This window comes from Podarcis cretensis (genome assembly GCF_951804945.1).
Source record: "Podarcis cretensis genome assembly, chromosome: 9".
In the NCBI taxonomy this organism is placed as follows: Eukaryota; Metazoa; Chordata; class Lepidosauria; order Squamata; family Lacertidae; genus Podarcis; species Podarcis cretensis.
Genome location: NC_137178.1, coordinates 6,587,738 through 6,611,901, shown reverse-complemented (window position 1 = coordinate 6,611,901; position 24,164 = coordinate 6,587,738). Strand labels below are relative to the sequence as shown.

The 24,164-nt window shown below is 46.1% G+C and overlaps 1 protein-coding gene across 5 annotated transcripts in view; it reads left to right on the top strand.

Moving 5' to 3' along the window:
- Positions 1-24,164, top strand: part of RNF24 (ring finger protein 24) — a 78,057-nt gene that overhangs the window by 2,688 nt on the left and 51,205 nt on the right. Inside the window, exon 1 of one of the 5 annotated variants that reach the window (XM_079991243.1) lies at positions 9,032-9,054. The exons of 2 other annotated variants lie outside the window; for them this stretch is intronic. Coding sequence is in view for 1 of the 3 variants with exons in the window: in XM_079991244.1 (XP_079847370.1) it covers positions 20,519-20,550 (32 nt within the window). In the remaining 2 variants the exon portion in view is untranslated. Of the gene's footprint in view, positions 1-9,031; positions 9,055-20,305; positions 20,551-24,164 lie in introns of those variants that run through there. 2 more of the 5 variants (XM_079991241.1, XM_079991244.1) reach the window with 2 other exon arrangements.

The window sequence follows — 24,164 nt, the reverse complement described above, 5'->3', positions numbered from 1 at the left end:
GCTCTCTCGAAGTCCAGTAGGTGTACATTGCTGGAAATTTCCAGCTTTTTAAGAAATAATGTCATTCTGACAACAACAAAACAGGCTTGTGGTTTTCTCTGGGGGAGTTGTGCAAAAACGCTCAGTGTTACCGTCTGAGACCTCTCTTCCTTTCCTCTTTGATGATAGCTGTCTTCTCTGCATGTAGCCACACAGTGTTAATTTGAGACTAGATGTTTTGGTGAAATTAAACATTAATACATAGTACGTGGAGTAGATGTGCAGCTGTTTTAACAGAGCTGCGAGTTAATTTTCAAACACCAGCCACACTCTGGGGCGGTTTTTTGTTTTTATAAGGGTCGGTGTGAATTGTTGGATGTTTTTGTGGTAGACCTCTGTGGAACTGAGAGGTTCTGGAGAGCTGGTGTGGCCTAGAGGTTAAGAGGATGAGCTGATACTTCTCTCATCTTTGCCGTGAACTCACTTGGTGGTCTTAAGAGAACCTTTGCCTCAGTCCCCCCATCTGGAAAATGGGAGACAATATTTTTGTACACTGCTCTGCGACTCAGAGGTGGAAGGTGGTTTACAAATAGTCATATAAATGAAGAATGGTAGCTTACCTGACAGGGATGATGTAGCATCACAACTAGACGATGCATGTGAAATCCATTGAACACCTTGAAAACACTCTACAGGTGTTAGACATTATCACCAACATGGTTGTTCTGATCTAAATGAAACTTGGCTTATTGAAAAAGGTAAGGCCTTAGAGAAGCAAAGAGTTCCGTGTGCTTGGATCTACAAATGGATTTAAACCGATGCAGGTGGCGCTGTGGTCTAAACCAGTGTTTCCCAACCTTGGGCCTCCAGCTGTTTTTGGACTACAACTCCCATCATCCCTAGCTAGCAAGACCAGTGGTCAGGGATGATGGGAATTGTAGTTCAAAAACAGCTGGAGGCCCAAGGTTGGGAAACACTGGTCTAAACCACTGAGCCTCTTGGGCTTGCCAATCAGAAGGTTGGCGGTTCGAATCCCCGCAACGAGGTGAGCTCCCGTTGCTCGGTCCCCACTCCTGCCAACCTAGCAGTTCGAAAGCACCCCCCAAAAAGTGCAAGTAGATAAATAGGTACTGCTCCAGCAGGAAGGTAAATGGCGTTTCCGTGCGCTGCTCTGGTTTCTCCAGAAGCGGCTTAGTCCTGCTGGCCACATGACCTGGAAAAACTGTCTGCGGACAAACACCAGCTCCCTTGGCCTGTAAAGTGAGATGAGCGCTGCAACCCCAGAGTCGTCTGTGACTGGACTTTACTGTCAGGGGTCCTTTACCTTTACCTTTTTATTTGCTTAATATTTGCATTGGGAACCAGAAGACCACATCAGTGCAGCAAAATACTGGAATGTCTCAACACAAATGGGAGGAACAGCTTGCATTTTAAGTTTTGGCAGATTAGAGAGCCTGGATGTGTTGGTTAGAGCGTGCTGCTGATAATGCCCCGTATGGGACAGCTGCTTATTCCTGCGTCGCAAGGGGGTTGGACTAGATGACCCTCCGGGTCCCTTCCAATTCTACGATTCACTCTGACCCTTGGCATAGAAGAACCGGGGTGGAAGATCTGACAGCCTTCCACATGGGGCTCATGCTCCCACGACACAACAGAATCAGGAGTGAGACCTTTTCTGTGTAATTGGAACATTAATTGCTCCGTTGGGTTGCCTTTTCCACCTGTGCGCTTTATAAGAACATCCAAATGACTTTCTTTGCGCCAGTGTGCCGTCCACATGGCAGGTGGCAAAGCATGTGGGTTGGGGGAATGCAGCAGTGATTGTGTACAAAACTCCTGTCTGGAGTTGTGCATGGCTTTTAACTGCATGTACCACTTGGGTTATTTGCCTAAGATCCGGCAGCCCAGCTGCTGCTCAAGTGATGCTTGATATCCATATCTGGCCTTGCAAAGGGATATTCTTCCAGGTCACATTTGTGCAGCTCTGTTCCTACGGCAGTAGTTGCACGTCCAATGTCTCTCCAGCTTGCATTTATTTCCCTGCCAGACAGAACAGCTGACATGCTCTGTCCTGGTCCTCTTCTGCTCTTGGCACGCTGCAATCTGCATGATGATGGCTAATAAATTAGGAATGTTTGGTTGCAGGGAATCCTCCCTCAGAGTTGAAGGCTAAGAACGCCGAGCTTGCCTTCCCTTTCAGCCGTGTGATTACTGGACGCGAGTTTAATTTCAGCTGCTATATTCTACACAAACAGATGATCACATGGCAGAAGTGTTCCTGGACTGTACAACTTCAAGCTGCAGGAGTGTGGGAGCATTCTGCTCCATTAAAATACATATATACTCCCTGCACATAGAAAACTAAGTGTCAGGGAGAAGCGTTCTAGCCTAGCCTTCTACCTGGCATGCTGTGAATGTGACTAGAGGAGCCATTCAGACATAAATACATCCCCCCCCGACCTGCAGCGTGTAGTGTAAAGATGGGTTAGATTCCAGATTGGAGGTCCAGAGTTGCAAGGGGCTACAACTATTCACCCCCAACCAGCATTCGAAATTCGCCAGGAGCCAGGCGCATTTTACACCAGACTATCGCCCATTTGCAACCATAGAATCATAGTATCATAGAATCATAGAGTTGGAAGAGACCACAAGGGCCATCAAGTCCAACCCCCTGCCAAGCAGGAAACACCATCAGAGCACTCCTGACATATGGTTGTCAAGCCTCTGCTTAAAGACCTCCAAAGAAGGAGACTCCACCACACTCCTTGGCAGCAAATTCCACTGTCAAACAGCTCTTACTGTCAGGAAGTTCTTCCTAATGTTTAGGTGGCATCTTCTTTCTTGTAGTTTGGGTCCATTGCTCCGTGTCCGCTTCTCTGGAGCAGCAGAAAACAGCCTTTCTCCCTCCGCTATGTGACATCCTTTTATATATTTGAACATGGCTATCATATCACCCCTTAACCTCCTCTTCTCCAGGCTAAACATGCCCAGCTCCCTTAGCCGTTCCTCATAAGGCATCGTTTCCAGGCCTTTGACCATTTTGGTTGCCCTCCTCTGGACACGTTCCAGTTTGTCAGTGTCCTTCTTGAACCAAGTGAAGGTGCCTGCTCCACCATCTGGAGGCGCATGCCTGGGGATCCTTGGATCTTGATCATTTTCGCGCAGTAGCAGCACACCCAGTAGAATTCTGTCCATGATATTTTATCTGCACCATCAGAATGAATTTCAGGAACCAAAAAATCATATTGAAAAACACGACTTCTGAGCCGCCTGGCCCAAGAACGGCAAGTGGACATTCCGTTTTGGCGACTGTAACCCAGGTTTAAGGAGCCATTGGGCACCTAGCTTACATATCTGAGTTTCTAACACTATACCCTCAATACACACGCTTTGCATTAGTATACAGTAGTGCCTTGCAAGACGAAATTAATCTGTTCCGTGAGTCTCTTCGTATAGCAGTTTTTTCGTCTTGCGAAGCAAGCCCATTGACAGCTTAGCGGAATAGCGCTATTAGCGGTTTAGCGGCTTTTAGCAGCTTTTAGCGGCTTATCAGCTTAGCGGATCAGCTGATAAGTGGCTTAGCTGCTTAGAAAAAGGGGGGGGGAGGGAAAAAAACCCGCAGGAACTCGCAAGACATTTTCGTCTTGCGAAGCAAGCCCATAGGGAAATTCGTTTTGCGAAGCGCCTCCAAAACGGAAAACCCTTTCGTCTAGCGGGTTTTCCGTCTTGCGAGGCGTTCGTCTTGCGGGGCACCACTGTACTTTGTACTAGCATATAGAAGAAATAGGTAGCCTCCATTCTGTCCCCTAAGGAGTGGTGGGGAGGGGAGCCTGTGGTCCTCCAGATGTTGCTGTATTGTAGCTCCCATCAGCGTGGTTGGTGATAAGGGATAATGGGAGCTGTAGTGCAACAACATCTGGAATGCTGCAGGTTCCCCACCCACTGTCCTAAAGGATGCAGCACAGTGTTCTGGCCCTTTGGACCTTCAGGGAGCCATGGGAGATTTCAGTTCCCATGCATCCCAGTTTTGCAGAACGCAATGTATATCCTAATGCTATTCTGCTGAGGCCATCCAGGCTGGAAGTAGAGTCTTCCGGAAGTAACACAAAGAGACGTGGAGCAGGATCCAGTGGAACCTCGACTTACGTACGGCTCTACTTACGTACGATTCCAGTTATGACCTTCAGTAGGTGCTTCGGGGCAGCACTGGGGCCTCTGCTGCCAGGGAGAGGGCCCCTATCCCACCCCCGAAGCTGTGGAAGAGGTGCCGCCTACAAGAGGCACAGCAGGGCGCACTGCAGCCCCAAACCCGCCGAGGAACTAACCTGAGGAAGTCCAGAGAAGAACCTGGCCTGGCAAGGAAAAAAGTGACCCTAGCTGAAGTGAACCAGCTCTTTACTGACCCTTGCCCCACCCCCAGCTTGTAGCCAGGTAAGCCCACCCACCCTCAGTGCATGTAAGAAGAAGAAAAAGTTAATTTTTTTCATCTACAATACTGTCTTATTTATTTTATAGTACAGTACATTGATTATAGGGACACGGGTGGCCTAGGGCTTGCCGATCAGAAGGTCGGCGGTTTGAATCCCCGCGGTGAACTCCTGTTGCTCAGTCCCTGCTCCTGCCAACCTAGCAGTTAGAAAGCACTTCAAAGTACAATTAGATAAATAGGTACCAGTCTGGCGGAAAGGTAAACGGCATCTCTGTGCGCTGCTCTGGTTCGCCAGAAGCGGCTTAGTCATGCTGGCCACATGACCCAGAAGCTGTACGCCGGCTCCCTCGGCCAGTAAAGCGAGATGAGCGCCGCAACCCCAGAGTCGGTCACGACTGGTCAGGGGTCCCTTTATATTGATTATTGCCTTCATTTTATGGGTCTATGGTCTCTTTAGACCGTAAAATCCATGTTAAATTGCTGTTTTAGGAGGTGTTTTTCATCATCAATTCACTTTTCCATTACTTTCTATGGAAAAGTGCACCTCTACCTATGTATGTTTCTAGTTATGACCGGACCTCCAGAACAGATTATGGTTGTAAGTAGAGGTTCCACTGTAGATTGCTTTGATGCTTCATTAGGGTTCCCTGGAACATGGACGCTGGCATCTTCCCCCTGTGCCACTTGGGAATTAATTCCAGTTCGAGCTGAGAGCATTCCACTCATCCCTCTCATGGACCATGCCATTGCTGCTTTAGGCTTCATGTGAAGACCAACACGACTTGCTCTTTTTCTGCGACATGACTGAAGGAAACAAAGGCTTCCCTGCCGTTGTACCAGTGGATTCCTTGACAACTTGCATCACTGGTTCGAACGTGTATTAAAGATTAACTAAGGCTGCGAGCATCCTTGCACCATTGAAAACAAAGTTATAAAACGTGCTCTGAGACCTTGTTTTGGAATGCAAGAGGTGTTTGGTGTCTTGTTTCCTTTGTGTATACAAGAATTTGCTACCCCTTTGCTGTGAGTGAGATATATATTGCGTGTTCGGACACCAGCTCAGCTCTGTGCAAACCCCAACACACCTGGGTTAGGGAAATCTTAGGCTGTGCACCTTAGCCCACAAACGTGGTAATTTTCATTGGCCCCTCCGTGGCTTGCTTCCAAGGAGATGTGCTGGGGAAGAACTGTAACTCAGTGCTAGGAAACATGCGGAAATTCCAATGTTCAATCTCACGTGAAACCCTGGAGCTGCTGGCTGTTAGTGAAGACAAAGCTAACTTGGATGGCTCCAGTGGTCTGATTCTGCATAAGGCATCAATCCTTTGCTGGAGTAGGCACAAATTCCACTGGTCATCTCTCCTAGTGCTGCTTTAACAGTCTCAAAAGTGCCAAAGAAATTTCTTCTTTCTTGTATTGCAGTGGAATCGGCACACACGCCAGCATGCAAGTAACCATGGTTTTGTTTTTTAGCAGATATGGCCTTTAACAGATATGGTGCCACGGAGATTTCTACATAGGTACCTTGATTTACGAACCTAATCTGTTCTGGAAGTCTGTTCTTAAACCAAAGCGTTCTTAAACCAAGGCTTGCTTTCCCATAGCAGCGGGGGACTCCATTTCCAAATGGAACACACTCAACAGGATAAGCTGGTCTCTGACCGTAATAAATTATCTATATATCACTCAACAGGAAGCAAAACATGTTCTGCTTCCAAGGCAAAGTTCACAAACCAAAACACCTACTTCTGGGTTTGCAGCGTTCTTCATCCAAGTTGTTCATAAACTAAGCTGTTCTTAAACCAAGGTACCACTGTACTTAAAGAAAGCTCAATTTTCCAATCGGAAGCAATTGCACTTGCTGTTTGTCATTGCATCTTGAGAACTGGTCCTCTCGCCCGGCACATACAAAGGTGCTTTCCATCAAGTCAGTGACTCTGCAGGATTTCAGGAAGTGGTCTCCCAGCCCTACCTGGAGATGACGGGGCTTGAACCTGAGACCTTCTGCTTGTGAGGCAGAAGCTCTTCCACTGAGCTACGGCCCTTCCCAGGCAGGCCTGGACTAGACAGATCACTCATTTGATTTCCTGTATGGCAGCTTCCCCATGTGCATTATTAATTTTACTTTTGGCAAAATGTTGTTGTTTAGTCATTTAGTCGTGTCCGACTCTTCGTGACCCCCTGGACCAGAGCATGCCAGGCACTCCTGTCTTCCACTGCCTCCCGCAGTTTGGTCAAACTCATGCTGGTAGCTTCGAGAACACTGTCCAACCATCTTGTCCTCTGTCGTCCCCTTCTCCTTGTGCCCTCCATCTTGCCCAACATCAGGGTCTTTTCCAGGGAGTCTTCTCTTCTCATGAGGTGGCCAAAGTCTTGGAGCCTCAGCTTCAGGATCTGTCCTTCCAAGCACTCAGAGCTGATTTCCTTCAGAATGGATCGGTTTGATCTTCTTGCAGTCCATGGGACTCTCAAGAATTTCCTCCAGCACCATAATTCAAAAGCATCAATTCTTCGGTTACCAGCCTTCTTTATGGTCCAGCTCTCACTTCCATACATCACTATGTATGCAAAATGTACCTGCTGCTTAACCGACAAAATATCTCCAAACCATTGGCATAAAATTCTGTGAAACAGATATTTAAAACAGTGGCAAAGGTGGACTTTAAAAACAAATAAAATTGTAAAAATAAAATTTCGAAACGAAGATAAAATGATTAGATTTTTTTCAATGTCCATAAATAATGTTTGGGTTGCTTAAACAACAACAACAAAAAGTTTTTGGCAAGCATCGAACAGAACAGAGAAGGCAGCTGCCTAATATTAACATATTGATACTAATACGGTAATGTAATTGTAAACATGATGGGAGAGGGAAGAGAGAGCTCTGAGGAGCAGATGGTTCCCTGGTTTTTACTTCCTTTTGCCAAACCTGTTCTGGCAGGAGAGTTGGCATGTGGCCATTGTGTGTTGATTTATCTGCAGTGCTTTCTTAAAATGCTCCTCCACGTGGCTTCTGTAACTCTTTCAAATACTGTTCCATTGATGCATCACTTCCATCTATTCCCTTGTATCTCAGATTGCTTGCAGGACTTTGGAATCTATTCCGGAACTGGCGCTTAGATGGCTTCTTTTGCCGCATCCTCTCCTTTCTCACACAATCACAACCCTTACGAAGAGATGTCATAATACAGTGGTGCCTCGCAAGACGAAATTAATCCATTCCGCGAGTCTCTTTGTCTTGCGGTTTTTTCGTTTTGTGAAGCACGGCTATTAGCGGATTAGCGCTATTAGCGGCTTAGAAAAGGGGGGAAGGGGAAAAACTCGCAAGAACTCGCAAGATGTTTCGTCTTGCGAAGCAAGCCCATAGGGAAATTTGTCTTGCGAAGCACCTCAAAAGACGGAAAACTCTTTCGTCTAGCGAGTTTTTCGTCTTGCGAGGCATTCGTCTTGCGGGGCACCACTGTACATGTCTGATTTCACACCAGCAGAGGTCATGCTTTGGTTTAGCGGTGGGGTGAAGTTGCCTGAGGTTTGCCTCACATTTGACACCTTGCTATGTCCACATTCTTTGTGTGTTTTGAATTAAGTTGGTGGCTCGGGCGCAAATCAGTGGATCGGATTAACATTTGCTGCGCGCTGGTGTAACACCAGGCCCTGTGATCTTTCCCTGCTTTTCAGCAGCAAGGTCACAGATGGGCCGGTGCCCCATCTAATCCAACAGTTAGTTCTTGTGGGAAACCTGAACCCTCTCCCATCCTACAATCTCCCAGTGTCTGATAGCTACATAGGTTTCTTGTACAGTGGTTCTCAAACTTAATCCGTTCCGGAAGTCCGTTCCAAAACCAAAGCGTTCCAAAACCAAGGCGCGTCTTCCCATAGTAAGTAATGCAAAATGGATTAATCCGTTCCAGACTTCTGAAAACAACCCTTAAAACAGCAATTTAACACTAATTTTACTCTCTAACGAGACCATTGATCCATAAAATGAAAGCTATAAAGAGTGTACGGCAGTCACACAATCAATCAGTCAGTAGCTGAACTGGGTTCTTCCACACAGTCGCAAAAACAAAAAGAGAGAGCTGCAAAAACAAAAATGCAAAATAAATAGCAAAAACAGACAGACCTCCGCGTAACACTCAAAACAGAAGTGTGGCATTCAAAACGGAAGCACAACACTCAAAATGGAGCACATTCGGCTTCCGAAAAAAGTTCGCAAACCAGAACACTTACTTCCGGGTTTGCAGTGTTTGGGTTCCAAGTTGTTTGAGTTCCAAGGCGTTTGAGAACCAAGGTACCACTGTATTGTTAGACAGTGTTGGTGACTTGTGGCTGCTAGGCATCACAAAGACCCCACCTGCTTGTGCACAGACTGGAGGGAAAGTTTGGCAACAAACTATTGTCTCGCAGCTTAAGGGTGGTGCCTTTCAGATCGTTCGGACTGCGACTCCTGCCATCCTTGACCACTGGCCATGCTGGCTGGGGGCCGATGGGAGTTTGGAGACCAACAATGTTTAAGGGTGTTATGGGAATCTCTGTTGTTTTTCCTGTAGCGGAGTAACATGGCTGCCCATGTGGAAATTAGGTTCCGTGATGGAAGGAGGTGGATGTTTCCTGTTGCATTTGTGCAAATGGTGTCGCCTTAGTAGGTAAGCACTGTACGTTTACCTGCTTTTCACTGCTCAGCTGGTTGTTGACATCCGTCTGTCTATATATATATATATATATATATATATATATATATATATAGATTCCCCCCCCCCAAAAAAAAAACAGGAAGAAAAATCATAACCAAATTAAACCATAAATTTGGGTTGACTTCCATCCACTCCCCCTCTTGGTTCCATTATAATATACCGTATTTTTCACTCTATAAGACACACTTTTCCCCTCCTAAAAAGTATGGGGAAATGTGTGTGCATCTTATGGAGCGAATGCAGGCTGCACAGCTATCGCTGAAGCCAGAACAGCAAGAGGGATCACTGCGCAGCAAGAGGGATTGCTGTTCTGGCTTCTGGGATTCAGAATATTTTTTTTCTTGTTTCCCTCCTCCAAAAACTAGGTGCGTCTTATGGTCGGGTACGTCTTATTGAGCAAAAAATACGGTACTTGTTTATGCACATCCATAAAAGCTTATATAGTTAACAATCCAATTTTAAAACCTTCTTCATCTTGGCTGGTCTTGGCCTGGAATCCAATCTCACATATTGGAACAAAGTCTTTCGTTCAAACAATACATCAAGTCCTATACATCTCAGTATCATAACTTTAGGTTTTTTAAAACAACAATCATTTCCCACAATTTCTTCAAATCTTAATATGTTTTTTACCTTTGGGGTGAAGTCAAATGGTTGGAACTTGCAGCGCCTGTTGTGGCTGTGGAGACTGAGAGACATGTTTTGTTGCAGCTGGGGCAGAAGAAGGCATCTGGTTGTGCTGCTACAGATGCACCGTGATGTTTCTTCTCTCTATGCCCCTCTGAGTGCTTGTTCCTCTTCTGGTCACTGCTGTGCATGGATGACCTGACTATCTGCCTCCAGGCCCTGCGGTCGTCTGCAAGGGGTTGACGTTGCCAGATGTCATGTCACGTTTGCAGGCATCTTTGTAATAGAGTTGGTGCCTGAAACCAGTTCCCCGTAGAACATATCCTTGGGAATCCTGACATCTTCCATTCTGTGTGCGTGACCAAGCCAGCATAGATGTCGCTGAGATGGGAATGCAGACGTGCTGGGAATGCGAGTTTGGGAGAGCGTGACTCAGTTTGATACTCTGTCCTGCTGTGTGCAAGTGGGAAATAAACACATATAGTCAAACCTCGGTTCCCAAACGCTTCCGTTTTGGAACGTTTCGAATGCCAAAAACTCGGAAGCAAGTGTTCCTGTTTTCGAACTTTTTTTGGAAGCCGAATGTCCGACGCGGCTTCCGTTTGAGGACAGGAAGCTCCTGCAGCCAATCGGAAGCCGTGCCTCAGTTGTTGAACATTTCGGACACCGAACGGGCTTCCGGAACGGATTACGTTTGACAACCGCGGTTTGACTGCATCCTGAAAACACCATTTCTCTCCAGTATTCTGTCCTCAGTGGGAAATGGACTCAGCTTACGTACAAAGCTGTCCTTTGCAACTTCCTCGTGATCAGAGGAGTGTGAAATGCAGGGATCAAAAACCGCCTCATTGCCGGTCCTTTCGAATGGAAATCTTTTTGCTGAAGAATTTTCCAGGTGTGCTTCCAGCTGCTCCTTATCCTCAGCATCTGCAGATCCCACGCAAAAGGTACATGTTGGAAGGGAAGTGGCGCATTGATTTATGCAGTCCATTGATCCGCTTTCCACTGTCGGCAAAGTATTGACAGCAGTAAATGGAACTCGTATCCTGTTGGGGATATATTAAATGCAGGCACATCATAAAATTCACACAAATGAACCAGCTTGACTTTATCTCTCTTCTTTGTTGACCAAAAGATTCTGCAGCAGGTGCTGTTATTATAAAAGCTATACTGTTGTAAATAAAAGTTAACCCTTTCCCTTCAACGGCGCAGAGGAAGGAGAGCGCGGTTTATAGAAAATCGGCTACTTGGCGGATCGTGCACAAAAATCTTGAAAGAGAAGTTGGAAGACAATGATGGTATAAACCTCAGGGGAGAGGCTTTTTTTTAAAAAAAATGTTATTTTATTGAGTTTTGAACAATCTAAACGGTATAATAAAGAGTAACAGTGTCAGCAAAGCAATTGCAGATCTATTGCCATTTGTTCCGTAAACTAATTCACGCACCGAGAAGACGGAAACAAGGAGCGGAAACAAAGATGGACTCAGATTAGTTCATCAAATCTCCCTGCATGTGAGGCTGGGGGTTTGCAAACTACAGATGAGGCACTAATAAATAGAAACCATGCAGTTAAAAGAATATCTGGTTTAGCCTGGCCATTGGCTAATCTGAAAGGTTTGTTTTTCTAATTACATAATGCCTTAAGGCAGTGGTTCTCAAACTTTTCAGTCTTGGCCTTTAGCCTTGGTCACACTTTCAGAATCAAAATGTGCTTGCACCACATCAAAGTTTTTATGGATAAGAAATGCATCGGAAAACAAAAAGAAGCAACTCCTAGACGTGCTTAGAATCATAGAATTATAGAGTTGGAAGAGACCACAAGGGCCATCGAGTCCAACCCCCTGCCAAGCAGGAAACACCATCAGAGCACTCCTGACATATGGTTGTCAAGCCTCTGCTTAAAGACCTCCAAAGAAGGAGACTCCACCACACTCCTTGGCAGCAAATTCCACTGTCAAACAGCTCTTACTGTCAGGAAGTTCTTCCTAATGTTTAGGTGGAATCTTCTTTCTTGTAGTTTGGAACCATTGCTCTGTGTCCGCTTCTCTGGAGCAGCAGAAAACAACCTTTCTCCCTCCTCTATGTGACATCCTTTTATATATTTGAACATGGCTATCATATCACCCCTTAACCTCCTCTTCTCCAGGCTAAACATGCCCAGCTCCCTTAGCCGTTCCTCATAAGGCATCGTTTCCAGGCCTTTGATCATTGATTTCTAACAAGGAACACAACTGCTTTATGATATGATCATGGGACAGCCCTGAAGGCAGTCCTGTTTAGGGAAGTTTTTAATGACTGATGTCTTAATGTATTTTTAATCTTTTCTTGGAAGCCACCCAGAGTGGCTGGGGAAACCCAGCCGGATGGGCAGGCTATAAATAATAAATTATTATTATTACTTATTATGGGACATCCAGAAAGTACAAAACAACACAGCTAAAAAAAGAACATGAATCATTCCCAAAATATAATTATAAATAAGCCTCTTATATACATACCTTAAGTATGTATAGAAAACACAGTGAGCGGTGTGAGCTTGCTTTTGCCAGGAAGCCTCTGTACTGGGTCTAATTAGATCAATATAGGACAAATTAGACTTATGCTAGGTCTAATTTGAGACCTGCTCATTTCTGATCTTTCAGGTTTGTCAGAGTTGAAAATCCCTGTTCTCAACAGTATTGTCCTTCGTATCCTTTGATGCTCTTGCTCTCGTTTAGAAAAGGTATCTACCCATATTCTGCAAATAAAAATATATTATTTTGATACTACACTGAAATGTTTAAATGTCTCTTTGATTGTCCTTGAATCTTCCTGCCACAGTTGTCATCCTCTCCTGACCCACGAGTGTGGCGTGCCACACTCTTGGAGAACCACTGGATTACAGCGAAGGGATCCCGTGGCCATACAAATGTTTTTGGGACTGCAGCTACCATCATCCCTGCCCATTGGCTGAGTTGTCTGGCTAGGGCTGATGGGAGTTGGTAATCCAACAACTAGAGCACGGCCAAATTTGGGTATCCATGCTATTTTTGGACTACGGCTCCCATCATCCCTAGCTAGCAGGACCAGTGGTCAGGGATGATGGGAATTGTAGTCCGAAACAGCTGGAGACCCAAGTTTGGGAAACACTGACCTAGAGTGTCACAGGTTCCCCATCCCTGCCTTATAAGGAGTAGGCTCAAACTCTTGCCTCTTGTGACTCATCTACGCATGCAGAGAGTCCCGGGTTCAAATCCCAACATCTCTAGGCAGGGCAGGGAGAGATCCTGCTCCGAGCTACACAGACCATTGTTCTGGCTTTGTATAAGGCAGCTTCCTAGGCTCCCAGCACTTCTGTGTTGGCTTGAGCTTCTGTGATGTCATGGAATGTTCACCAATATCCCAGATGAAAGGGAACAGCGTCAGCCACAGGAATCTTAAAGCAGACCCAAATGAAATGGGCAAGACCTGGAGATGGAAAGTGGGCTGGTGGCTGTAAAGTGAGGACAGTGGCAAAGGTGCTGGTGGTAGGGGAATAAAGTAGGAAGAGGATCAAGTAGATTCTAAGGGACCCCAGGTGTGTGTGAGAGATTTCGCTGAAACAGCGCCTGGGAACAAGAAGGCATCTCTGCAATGTGTAGAGCAACAAAGATGCTTTGAATGGGATCTTTTGGACTGGAGAGCCCCGGGTTTAAAGAAGCAGAGCGAATTACGTTTCACATATTAATATAATATCTGTGAAAGCTGATGCCACGATAGAGTGGTTAGTGTTTAAGATGCAACAAGGCTCTCTTGTTTATATTAATAACAATTCTTCGAAGTGCCTTTGGCTGTGGGTCGCTGGTTATATAACACGTTCATCAGCCTTGGCAGTTCACCTTGGGACAAGGAATCCAACAGAATGGATCTCTGCACCTGGCCAGAATCAGCTGAAATAAATCCAAGGAAAACCTAAGCTTCCTCAAACAGCGTTCAAGAGTCAGGCTTGCATCAATGCTCTCCGGGGACTGAGATAGGTGTTGTGTTGCCAGGGTGGATGTGGGGTTATGGCAGACATCTTCACTCAAAAGAGTTTGCAAAACTGTGAGTGAGTGAATGAAAGCTTGATGGATCCAACCTAGAAACTCACCCCTCTAACCAGCTATGGTCCCTTTGGTTGTAAAGGCGAGGAGGGTGGCTCAATACCGTGAGCAAAATCCACCTCTAATTATCCCTGCGAATAGAGATTAAATATCAACGGAGCAGGTGCGATTGCTGCTTGGAACACGCAGCTGGGATCTGGGATAGATGACCCGTCTGTTTTTTTGCCAGGTAAGTTGTGGAAGCAGATGGCCCAACTGCCGTGAAATTGCCTAGCCTCTCTCTGCTAACAACAGAAGCATCTCGGAGGGATGTCGTTGGCGGCTTGGCACACACCTTGGGCACAATGCCGCACGTTCAGCCCTTGGTGAGTGGGACGCGGGTGGCGCTTTGGGTTAAACCATAGAGCCTAGGACTTGCCGATCAGAAGGTCGGCGGTTTGAATCCCCACGATGGGGTGAGCTCCCGTTGCTCTGTCCCTGCTCCTGCCAACCTAGCAGTTCGAAAGCACGTCAAAGTTCAGGTAGATAAATAGGTACCACTCCAGCAGGAAGGTAAACGGCATTTCTGTGCGCTGCTCTGGTTCGCCAGAAGCGGCTTAGTCATGCTGGCCACATGACCCGGAAGCTGTACGCCGGCTCCCTCGGCCAGTAAAGCGAGATGAGCGCTGCAACCCCAGAGTCGGTCACGACTGGACCTAATGTTCAGGGGTCCCTTTACCATTTTTAGGTTGGTGACCACAGTTTGGCTGTATGAATAAGTCATTTCTTTTCTATGTGCCAGATGTTCCAACATTCAGCTTCATGGGAAGTCCTAGTGTTATGAGAGAGGGAGGGAAGTTTTTGGAGATCCTCTGCACACTTTTTGGAGGAAGTGCTTTCTCTTCCGCCTCTCCTGAATCTTCCAACGTTTAGCTTCATTGAACATCCATGAGTTCCAGTTTTATGGAAGAAGGGGAAGACACTATTCTCTAGCTGCCTTCTCCACATAACTAGTGCACTGAATTCTCTTTTCTGCTCTTATGTACATAATAAGTTATGCGGGTGATAAAGACCGCATTATCTGTTGGCGGAGCTTTTAGAAACCGCCGCGCATTTCATTGAGGCCTAGTGTGTCAACAAACCCTTTTCCGGTTCCAAGATTTTGCAGCTTGCTCTCCGACGTAGGTAAATTCCATTTCGTCTTGCCTCCCATTCTTTCTATTCTAAGCCATGATGATAATAATATTAATAATAAAAAACATTCATTGTTCTATTTATGGCTGAGCCGTGCCTGTGCTTATTGGCCAGCCTCCAAAGGAGTTTCTTCCAGGTGTGCCCAGTGGACGTCTTGGCTCTCAATTTCCCCCTTTCTGGAGCAGTAGACGCCCAATCCTTATCACAAACTGCTTATGGGACTCCCTCCAATTTCAAATGTCACTTGCCATCTGGCACGGGCACCTCCTTTTCAAAGAACTGCAAGCCTGGGCCTCTCTTGGATGTGGTTGAATGGTTCAGCAGATCCAGTTTATGATACATTTGTACCGTGGATCCTGAACGTCCTGGAACTCGGACGTTTTGGCTCCCGAACGCCACAAATTCAGAAGTGATTGTTCCTGTTTGCGAACGTTCTTTTGGAACCTGAACTTCCAACGGGCTTCCGCAGCTTGTGATTGGCTCCTGCAGCCAATCATAAGCCGCGATTTGATTTTTCGAACATTTTGGAAGTCGAACGACATCTGAAGGCAGCCCTGTTTAGGGAAGCTTTAAATGTTTAATAGATTATTGTATTTTAATATTCATTTGGAAGCCGCCCAGAGTGGCTGGGGAAACCCAGCCAGATGGGTGGGGTATAAATATATTATTATTATTATTATTATTATTATATTCCGTTCGACTTCCAAGGTACAACTGTATAGAGAAGTTTCCTTAGCTTTAGCCTTGTGGCCAACCTGGTGGCTTCCTGATGTTTGGGACTGCTACTCTCACTAGCCATAGCAGGCACAGTTTTGTTGGCTTGGGCTGGTGAGAATTGCAGTCCCAAAATACCCGGAGGGCAACAGGTTGCATGAAGCTGGTCTACTATTATGGACTGGCTGGATGCAGAAGAATGGTGGTGGTGGGGAAGCCCCAACAGAAAAAGGCTCAGAGCCCGGGGATTGGTGGTGGGATGACGATGAGTGGTCAGAGGGAGAAAAGGGAGCAGACTGGGAAGAGAAGGTGTCAGAAGAGGCAACAGGGTTTAGTGAGCAGGAAGAGGCTGTGCCAGACAGCAGTCCAGAGACAGATGCAGAGGCTGGAAAGGCAGAGAGTCAAGAGGCAGAGATGAGTCAGGCTGCTGAAGATGAATCCAGGGACTCTCCCCCTCCTGCTGCAACCAACTTCCCTCCCCCTGGTGTCCCAGGACACGGAGAGGAATGAAGAGGGCAGAGCAAAGAGAGACAAGGCATCAGCTTCTGAGGAAGAGAAGGGCAGATGAGAGGAGGCTTTAGCCTAGTTGCCACTGAGGTGGCCAGCCTGTGCTTAGGCTGTACCCGCTCAGGCTGCACTTAGGAGCTTGCATGTTGGACTTCTCTGCCATATAAGCAAAAACATTGCATGCAGACAAGTAGCACATCATGGAGAAAGAGCCCTGACAGGCTCTCTTTCTGTGTGCATGGAATATGTATGAAGAAGCAACCAACTGTGTGATCCTATACTGCACTTCTGAATAGTACTACTTAGACGAAGGTTAACAAACCTGGGGGAGAAGGAAATACGGGGAAGGGAACTGATGGAGGCGAGGAAATCTTGCATCGATTCGAAAACAAACAGAGCAATCTTTGGCTGCTTGCCTCTAGTCATGTATCTTAATGCTTAAATGTGGCGTTGGAAACTAGGTCAGTCATGTCTAATGGTCATTATGGCCTCTAAAATATCCTGCACAGCAGCTTCCTTTGTTAAAAATAGGATGGACTGTGGCTTAGCGGAATGTACATGTGGAATGTGCATTCCATGTTCTGCAGGTGGCATGTCCCGGGTTCAGTTCCTGGCATCTCCTGCTACCTGATCCTTCTGGCAGGCGATGCCAAACACCTGTGTCCCAAGGCTGTGGGGATCGGCTGTTGGTCAGACTAGGCCAGTATGCTCTAGGTCAGTGGTTCCGAACTACATATTGCAGACCACCCACTTTTCAAAAGCCAAGCCATGGGCCCCCTACTTTGGAAAATGTTGATATCTATGGTAGAGGGACCCCCTGGGTGGGTTATGCCCACCAATTGGGATGACTGCTCTAGATGTTGTCGACTCTGGCTCCCATTGCCCCCGGCCGCTGGTCATGCTGCCGGAGGCTGATGGAAATTATAGTTCAGTAGCATCTGGGGGGGGGCGCCATTTTTGCTACTCCTGGTGTAGGTTGCATTGGGTTAGAATGATGGGACAATGGCTTGGCTTGTCAGCTTCCTGTGGTCCTAAGGCATTTGGGTGTTGCGTGAACAGCCTCCAAAGGAGCATCTCCACCCCCATTGTTCAGCCCAGACACGGAGGTCCTCCTCTGAGGGACTTCTGGCGGTTGCCTCACTGTGCAAAGTGAAGTTACAGGGAACCAGGCAGAGGGCCTTCTCGGTGGTGGCGCCCGCCCCGTGGAACGCCCTCCTATCAGATGTCAAGGAGATAAAGAACTATACAACTTTTAGAGGACACCTGAAGGCAGCCCTGTATAGAGAAGGTTTTAATGTTTAATGTTTTATTATGTTTTTGTATATGCTGGAAGTCGCCCAGAGTGGCTGGGGCAACCCAGTCAGATGGACAAAGTGTTGTTGTTGTTGTTTGTTTTGCCCCCAGACACACAGTTTTGTAGAAGAGTTGTGCTTGGGCCCTGCTTAAGAGTTTCCCCCAGGCAGGCCCGTGCAGAGCTTGTCTGAGGCCAGAGATGGGAGTCTTGTTGCAATAAAATAGTAAACTCAAACAGAAAAGCAGCCGTTCGGGTTACATAAGAGGGCAAGGGAGCTCGGATAAACCAGTTTATATTGCAACATCTCCACTGCAATATCCTTTACATAGCTGTTTATACATGAGAAGCTCAAAAGTTAGCAATCAACTATACCTGGCGACTTGCTCCGACCGACTCGCAGTCCTTGAGACATGCCACCTCAGCAGCAGCCCCTAATCTGGTTTAATTTCATTTGTTATCTATCATCATCATCATCTTTTATTATTATTAATTAGCTTTTCATTCACACAAATCGCAGAGCAGCTCACAAACGACAATCACATAGTAGAGCATCACAAATGCAACTTAAATCACGTGGAATAATAAACAAGCCATCAGTAGCTCTGTTGGTTAGAGCGTGGGGCTGATAATGCCAAGGTTGCAGGTTTGATCCCCGTATGGAGCAGTTACATATTCCTGCATTGCAAGGGGTCGGCCCCGATGATCCTCAGGGTTCCTTCCAACTCTACCATTCTGATTTTGGAAAAAACAACAACACTATTCACAAAACTACTAAAATCACAAGCTGAAGAGTACATGCTACAGCAGAAGTTCGTATTGCTAGATTCACAAAGTACTGCATCATTCATAATCTGCAAAGCAATATTAGCAACTTTAGGAAGCCAGCAACCAAAAATAAACCAAGCGTTGCCGAAATCGTACACTCAGCCTTCCCACCCCCCATGACTCATAATCTTACACACCAGTTCATTAAAAGACACATGCGCCTAAAGGCTCGTGGTGGCAGTTCCATTCTGAAGGTTCCTCAGGCTGGAGGGCGGGTGGGAAAAGCCTTTGCCTGAGCTGACTCTACACGCTAGTATGCAGTAACGCAGCTGCAGATTTTACCATCAGAGCCTTGCAGTGCATACGGACAGACAGGGCATTTCGCCCATTAAGACCCCGGTCAGCTGGGAGGCAGGGGGAAATCTTGGCACAACATCGTAAGTCCAGCAGGCCCCTCGCGGGGATCCCCAGCCGGCTTAGATCTCCGAGGCCCGAGGCAAGTGTACCTGACTGCGGACATTATTTCTCCCATAAAAATGACAAAACAAGAACAGCAAGGATTGGGTGGCAAACCCAGTCCTCGCTGACCCATTTGCTACCTACCCTAGGCAGGTTACGGAGATGAGGAGAAAGCAATTGCCAATATTTTCATTGCTTGCAAGCGACCTTTGTTCGATGGTGGTATTTGTTTTATTTATAAGTGATTGTTCTGGTTTGCAAACGTTCTTTCAGAACCCGAACGTCGGACGGGGCTTCCGTGGCTTCTGATTGGCTGCAGGAGCCGCAATTTGGTTTTCGAACATTTTGGAAGTCAAATGGACTTCCGGAATGGATTCCATTCGACTTCCAAGGTACAACTGTACTTCAATTTCATTTTAAAAAATCAAATCAGTTTACAACAGGTATAATTGCGCGCGCACAAACACACACACACACACAATTTAATATTGCAGATCACCAGCTAACTGAAGTTTTTATTGATTGTCTGCGTAAGCCCGAAAGGTTTTCAGCAAATGTGTGCAGGTTAATAATAGAATATCCTGCTGTATATTATGCCCCTGAATCCCAGTTTCTGGAAACTGCAGGAAGGGAGAGTGCTGGCTGGCCACTGCAGGATGCTGGAGCAGGTGGACCGCTTGCCTGATCCTGCGAGTCTCTCTTCCTATATTTTAGAAGGTGCCTGCTGAAATCTCTGTTGGAGGATCATTGCACTGGGCAAGAGTGCTTCATGTCACTGTCAAATGAGCCTCACCAGCTTAGGGAGCACGGACAATCATCAACGATCCTGCAGGAGGTCTTGGATAGAAATGGTAAAGGTAAAGGACCCCTGACAGTTAAGTCCAGTTGCAGTCGACTCTGGGGTTGCAGCGCTCATCTCGTTTTACAAGCCAAGGGAGCCAGTGTTTGTCTGCAGACAGTTTTTCCAGGTCATGTGGCCAGCATGACTAAGCCGCTTCTGGCGAACCAGAGCAGTGCACAGAAAAGCCATTTACCTTCCCGCCGGAGCGGTACCTATTTATCTACTTGCACTCTGACATGCTTTCGAACTGCTAGGTTGGCAGGAGCTGGAACCAAACAATGGGAGCTCACCCCGTCGCAGGGATTCGAACCACCAACCTTCTGATTGGCAAGCCCAAGAGGCTCAGTGGTTTAGACCACAGCGCCACCCGCGTCCTTATAGAAAGGTTAGGTGGTCCCTAAGGCAACTGGACCTAAGAGCCTCAAGCCTGGCTCTGTACCCAACTTGGTACAGTGGTACCTCTAGTTACGAACGTAATTCGTTCCGGAGGTCCGTTCTTAACCTGAAACTGTTCTTAGAGGCGTGTTTTCGCTAATGGGGCCTCTTGCTACCGCTGTGCTGCTGGCACACGATTTCCATTCTCATCCTGGGGCAAAGTTCTCAACTCGAGGTAACTCTTCCAGGTTAGCGGAGTTTGTAACCTGAAGCGTTTGTAACCTGAGGCGTTTGTAACTCAAGGTACCACTATATATCTTTCCTGATTGATCAGAGGCTGATGCAAGTCGCACTGCATCCTGTTAGACAGCGATGACCCTGGTTTGGAGCAGATGTGCTTGTCAGTCAACAGCCCCTTCTTGCTTCGTCAGGGCTCTTGCGCTCTGTATTAATTCCCAGCCTCGTTGCAGCTGCCCATCCTCTCGCGGCCAGTGGGATTCGGGGTTAGTGGAGCTCTCTCTCTTTTGCCGCTTCTGTTGTTTTGCGCTTTATCTTTGAGCCGTCGTTCTGTTTTTATTTTGTTTTCGAAACGCTGTCTCAATGTCCTCCTCCATTCAGATGTCCAGCTTTCTGTAAGTCGGATCTTTAACCAAAGGCAGGGAGGGCCAACGGAAGAGATTGAAGGAATTGTGTTTGGGGGTCGAGAGGGTTCCTAATTCTGAGAGAATCAAGGCTTGGTTGGCTGTCTGGATTTGAAGTGGTTGACTTTAAAAACGCAGGCTGTGCCAGGTTTATTATAACTGCAAAACACGTTTGGTTTTTCGTGCAAAAAAAGGGGGGGTGTTTTTGTGGGTCAGGTTTAACTTGGTGGTGCTACTGACTTTATCACAGAGTGGTGAATTCTTGAAATGTTCTCTTTATAACTGCATTTCCACTTGTACCTATTCATTTAGAAAGCGCAGTGCCTGTCTTCTTATATAGATATGTAGATATAATATATGTTTCATGTTTCAATGCTAGCCTTTTCCTGCTACTTGTATTTAATTTGGCTGGCTCAGTATTGCGTATCTTGAGATCGGGATCGCCTGTCATAACTGACGTGAGCCAAAATATTTAAAAAATTGGACTAAGTGTGGGTAAAAAAAAAAAGCAGGTTTAAAATGAAATTGGATTTATTTATCTAAGTCATACTAAGAACTGAGCTCTTGAAATCAGTGGAATTGACTGACTTAAAGGATCTACTCAGAGTATGAGTTATTTGGATACTGCCAAATATGCAAACACATTAAAAGTATACACTTAGAACTTCTTAAGGTATATCAAACAGATTGAATTTAAACTCTTAGATTTTTTTTAAAATGAAGAGAAAACTAGGCTTCTAACCCTCTTAATGGGGTGCTTTCCATTTTATAGGTAGTTCTGAATTCTAGGTTGATTTCCCCCCATTTATCTCCAGGAGGGTTCTGTTGCCAAATCTGCAACAAGAGATGTGTTGGGTTGGCTCGCTCTGCATATCGTGACGCCCTAGGTTGCGTAACAGAAAGCTGGTGTATCTGTTTTCATCTGGCACTATCCTCTTGCAAGTGGAGGGTATCGGGGTTATAAAAATTGCAGGGTTTTCGTGTTTGCTGGATCTGGCAATGATTTTTTTGGATGAACCCTTACAAAAGACCTGCCTCTGCCCCCGTTGATGGTGGAATTTTGGCCAGGGTATCCCTGACTATCGATGGGAGAGTTTAATTCTCATTTTCGTGAGAACCTCCCTGATTCACACTTCCATACATAATATGCAAATCAAAGTGAAGCAACCTTCCGAAATATCACGCTTCTCTGAATTTTGCAAAAATAATAATAATAACAATTTATTCAGCTGCAAAACGTGTGTATAAGGAGGAAGCCTACATATAAATGTATAGATTAGTAAAAAACAAAACAAAACATGGAATTCATTGCGCCAGGAGAGATTGTTTGGGGGAAATGCATGTTGTAGGCAAAATTGCATACAAAAGCATATAAATTTGAGGAAAAGCACACCAAACTCATGACTTTTAAAAGAATAAAATAAAAATGGCAGGAATGTGGTGACTGACTATGATTGCAAAGCGGAAGAAACTGAAACAGAGTTTTATCCACCTGTAGACTGCGGCCTTGGCTCGCGAGTGTTCAGGTTTTGTGCTAACGTATGAATAAATGTACGTTTATTCTGGAGCCTCTGTTCTTGCGTCGGTGTGTAACCTGGTCAGCCGCAACTATTGCTCCCATGCCACCTGGTTTGTGTGGGTGCTTTTCAGCTCGTGAAAGGCTGCTTCTGAAATTGCCACATCCACCTACAGTTGGAAGTTTGACAGGGTGCAAGTCTGTAAGTGTTTGGGAAGTGAAACCGATTTTTCTAGCTGGGATTCTTGCGTATAAACGTTTTGACTTGTCGATTGCATGTGCTCATGGCTGGTTATGTAATTCGGTACGATGCAACAAGAAAGTAAGTGGATGTCGTTGTGTTGCAATGGCGTCTTTGTTTATGTTTGGTTTGGTCACACATCTCATTATTATTACTGTGTTTCTTTCCATGGGGTGGGTCTCGGGTTTGGCAGAACTACTGTGTGCAAATGGAATTTAATTGATGCTTGTCTTGGGGGGGGGGGAGTCAACAGTGAATACTTTTTTTGCAACAGCATTAAGCTGTGTGCATTTTGGGCACTCGCACTTCTGTGCCAAGGGATTACCCTTTCTGCTTCACCCTTCTTATTTATTTGGTGCCATCAGATGCCAAGGAAATAAACAACTATCTGACTTTTAGAAGACATCTGAAAACAGCCCTGTTTAGGGAAGTTTTTAATGTTTGATGTTTTACCACATTTTTAATATTCTGTTGGGAGCCGCTCAGAGTGGCTGGGGAAACCCAGCCAGATGAGTGGGGTATAAATAATTTTAAAAATATTATTAAATTATTATTATGAACACTAGACTAAGATTGAGGAGCCTGAGTTTCCTTTCCCACAGAACTTGCAGTATAAATGTTTGATGCTGGACTGGTTAGAAATTCAGATATATAAGCTAGGTTCCTTAAACCAAGGTTGCAGCCGCCAAAATGAAATGTCTAGTTGCCATTTTTGGACAAGACGGATCTCAAGTCTTCTTTTTCAAATGATAGCCTGGCTGTGATTGATTCTCAGTAGAACATCTGGCTAGTTCAGATGACAACCTTGAGCTGGTTTAAGAGCTTTGAGAACTTGAAGAAAAGTCACTTGAACCAGGGACAGTCTACGTGTATATTGGCCAGTTCTGACCTCTTTTTCTTAACGGTGAAATGGATCATTCATAACGTAAGACTATTCCTCACAATTGTGAGCAGGGCAGTGGGGCAATTGTCGTAGACGAGCTACAACAACTAACTATACCATTGTTCACTGCTCCTACTCAGGCTGCACAGAAAAAGCAATTTGGCTCCAGAAATTCATTCCAATTGTGCAGATAAAATATAACGGATGCAATTTTACAGGATGGGGTGTTAGTGTGTGAAAACAGTCCAGATCCAGGGGTCCCCAAGGGTTCCTTGAAAGCCAGGTGTAGCCTGGTGCCCAGGTACTGTATTTTTCGCTCTATAGGATGCACCCAACCATAGGACGCACCTTGTTTTAGAGGGGGAGAACAAGAGAAAAAAAATCTCCCCCTCTCTGCTCAGTGCCCCTTCAGCGAAGCGGCAGGAGAACAGAGCCCCTTCCATTTCTCCTCCCGCTTCGCTGAAGGGGTGCTGTTCAGCTCTCCCTCTCTGCTGAAGCCAGGAGTCTTGCTCTCCTGGCTTCAGCAAAAGGAACCCGAAGCCTCCGGAGCGCAGCGGCACCTCTGGTGCGCACTGACCCCTCTCGCTCCCCAGGCTTCAGCGAAAGCAACGCAAAGCCTCCAGAGCGCGGAGGGAGCACTCGGAGGCTTCGCGTTGCTATCGCTGAAGAGAAGGAGCTTGCATTCGCTCCATAAGACGCACACACATTTCCCCTTAATTTTTGGAGGGGGAAAAGTGTGGCTTATAGAGCGAAAAATACGGTAATTTCAAACACTGGAAGTGTGGGTTGGTAAGGGATATACAACAATTGCTAACTTTATTGTAGCACTTTGGGGGTGGAATGCATGGTTTTTTCCCCTCCCAGTCATCCAGAGCCACACTAAACTCTCCTGATTTTTGAAGCCAGAACTGTTTTTGGCTGAGGTCCTTCTGAGCTGGAACTGAATGAATACTTCCATATTGAAT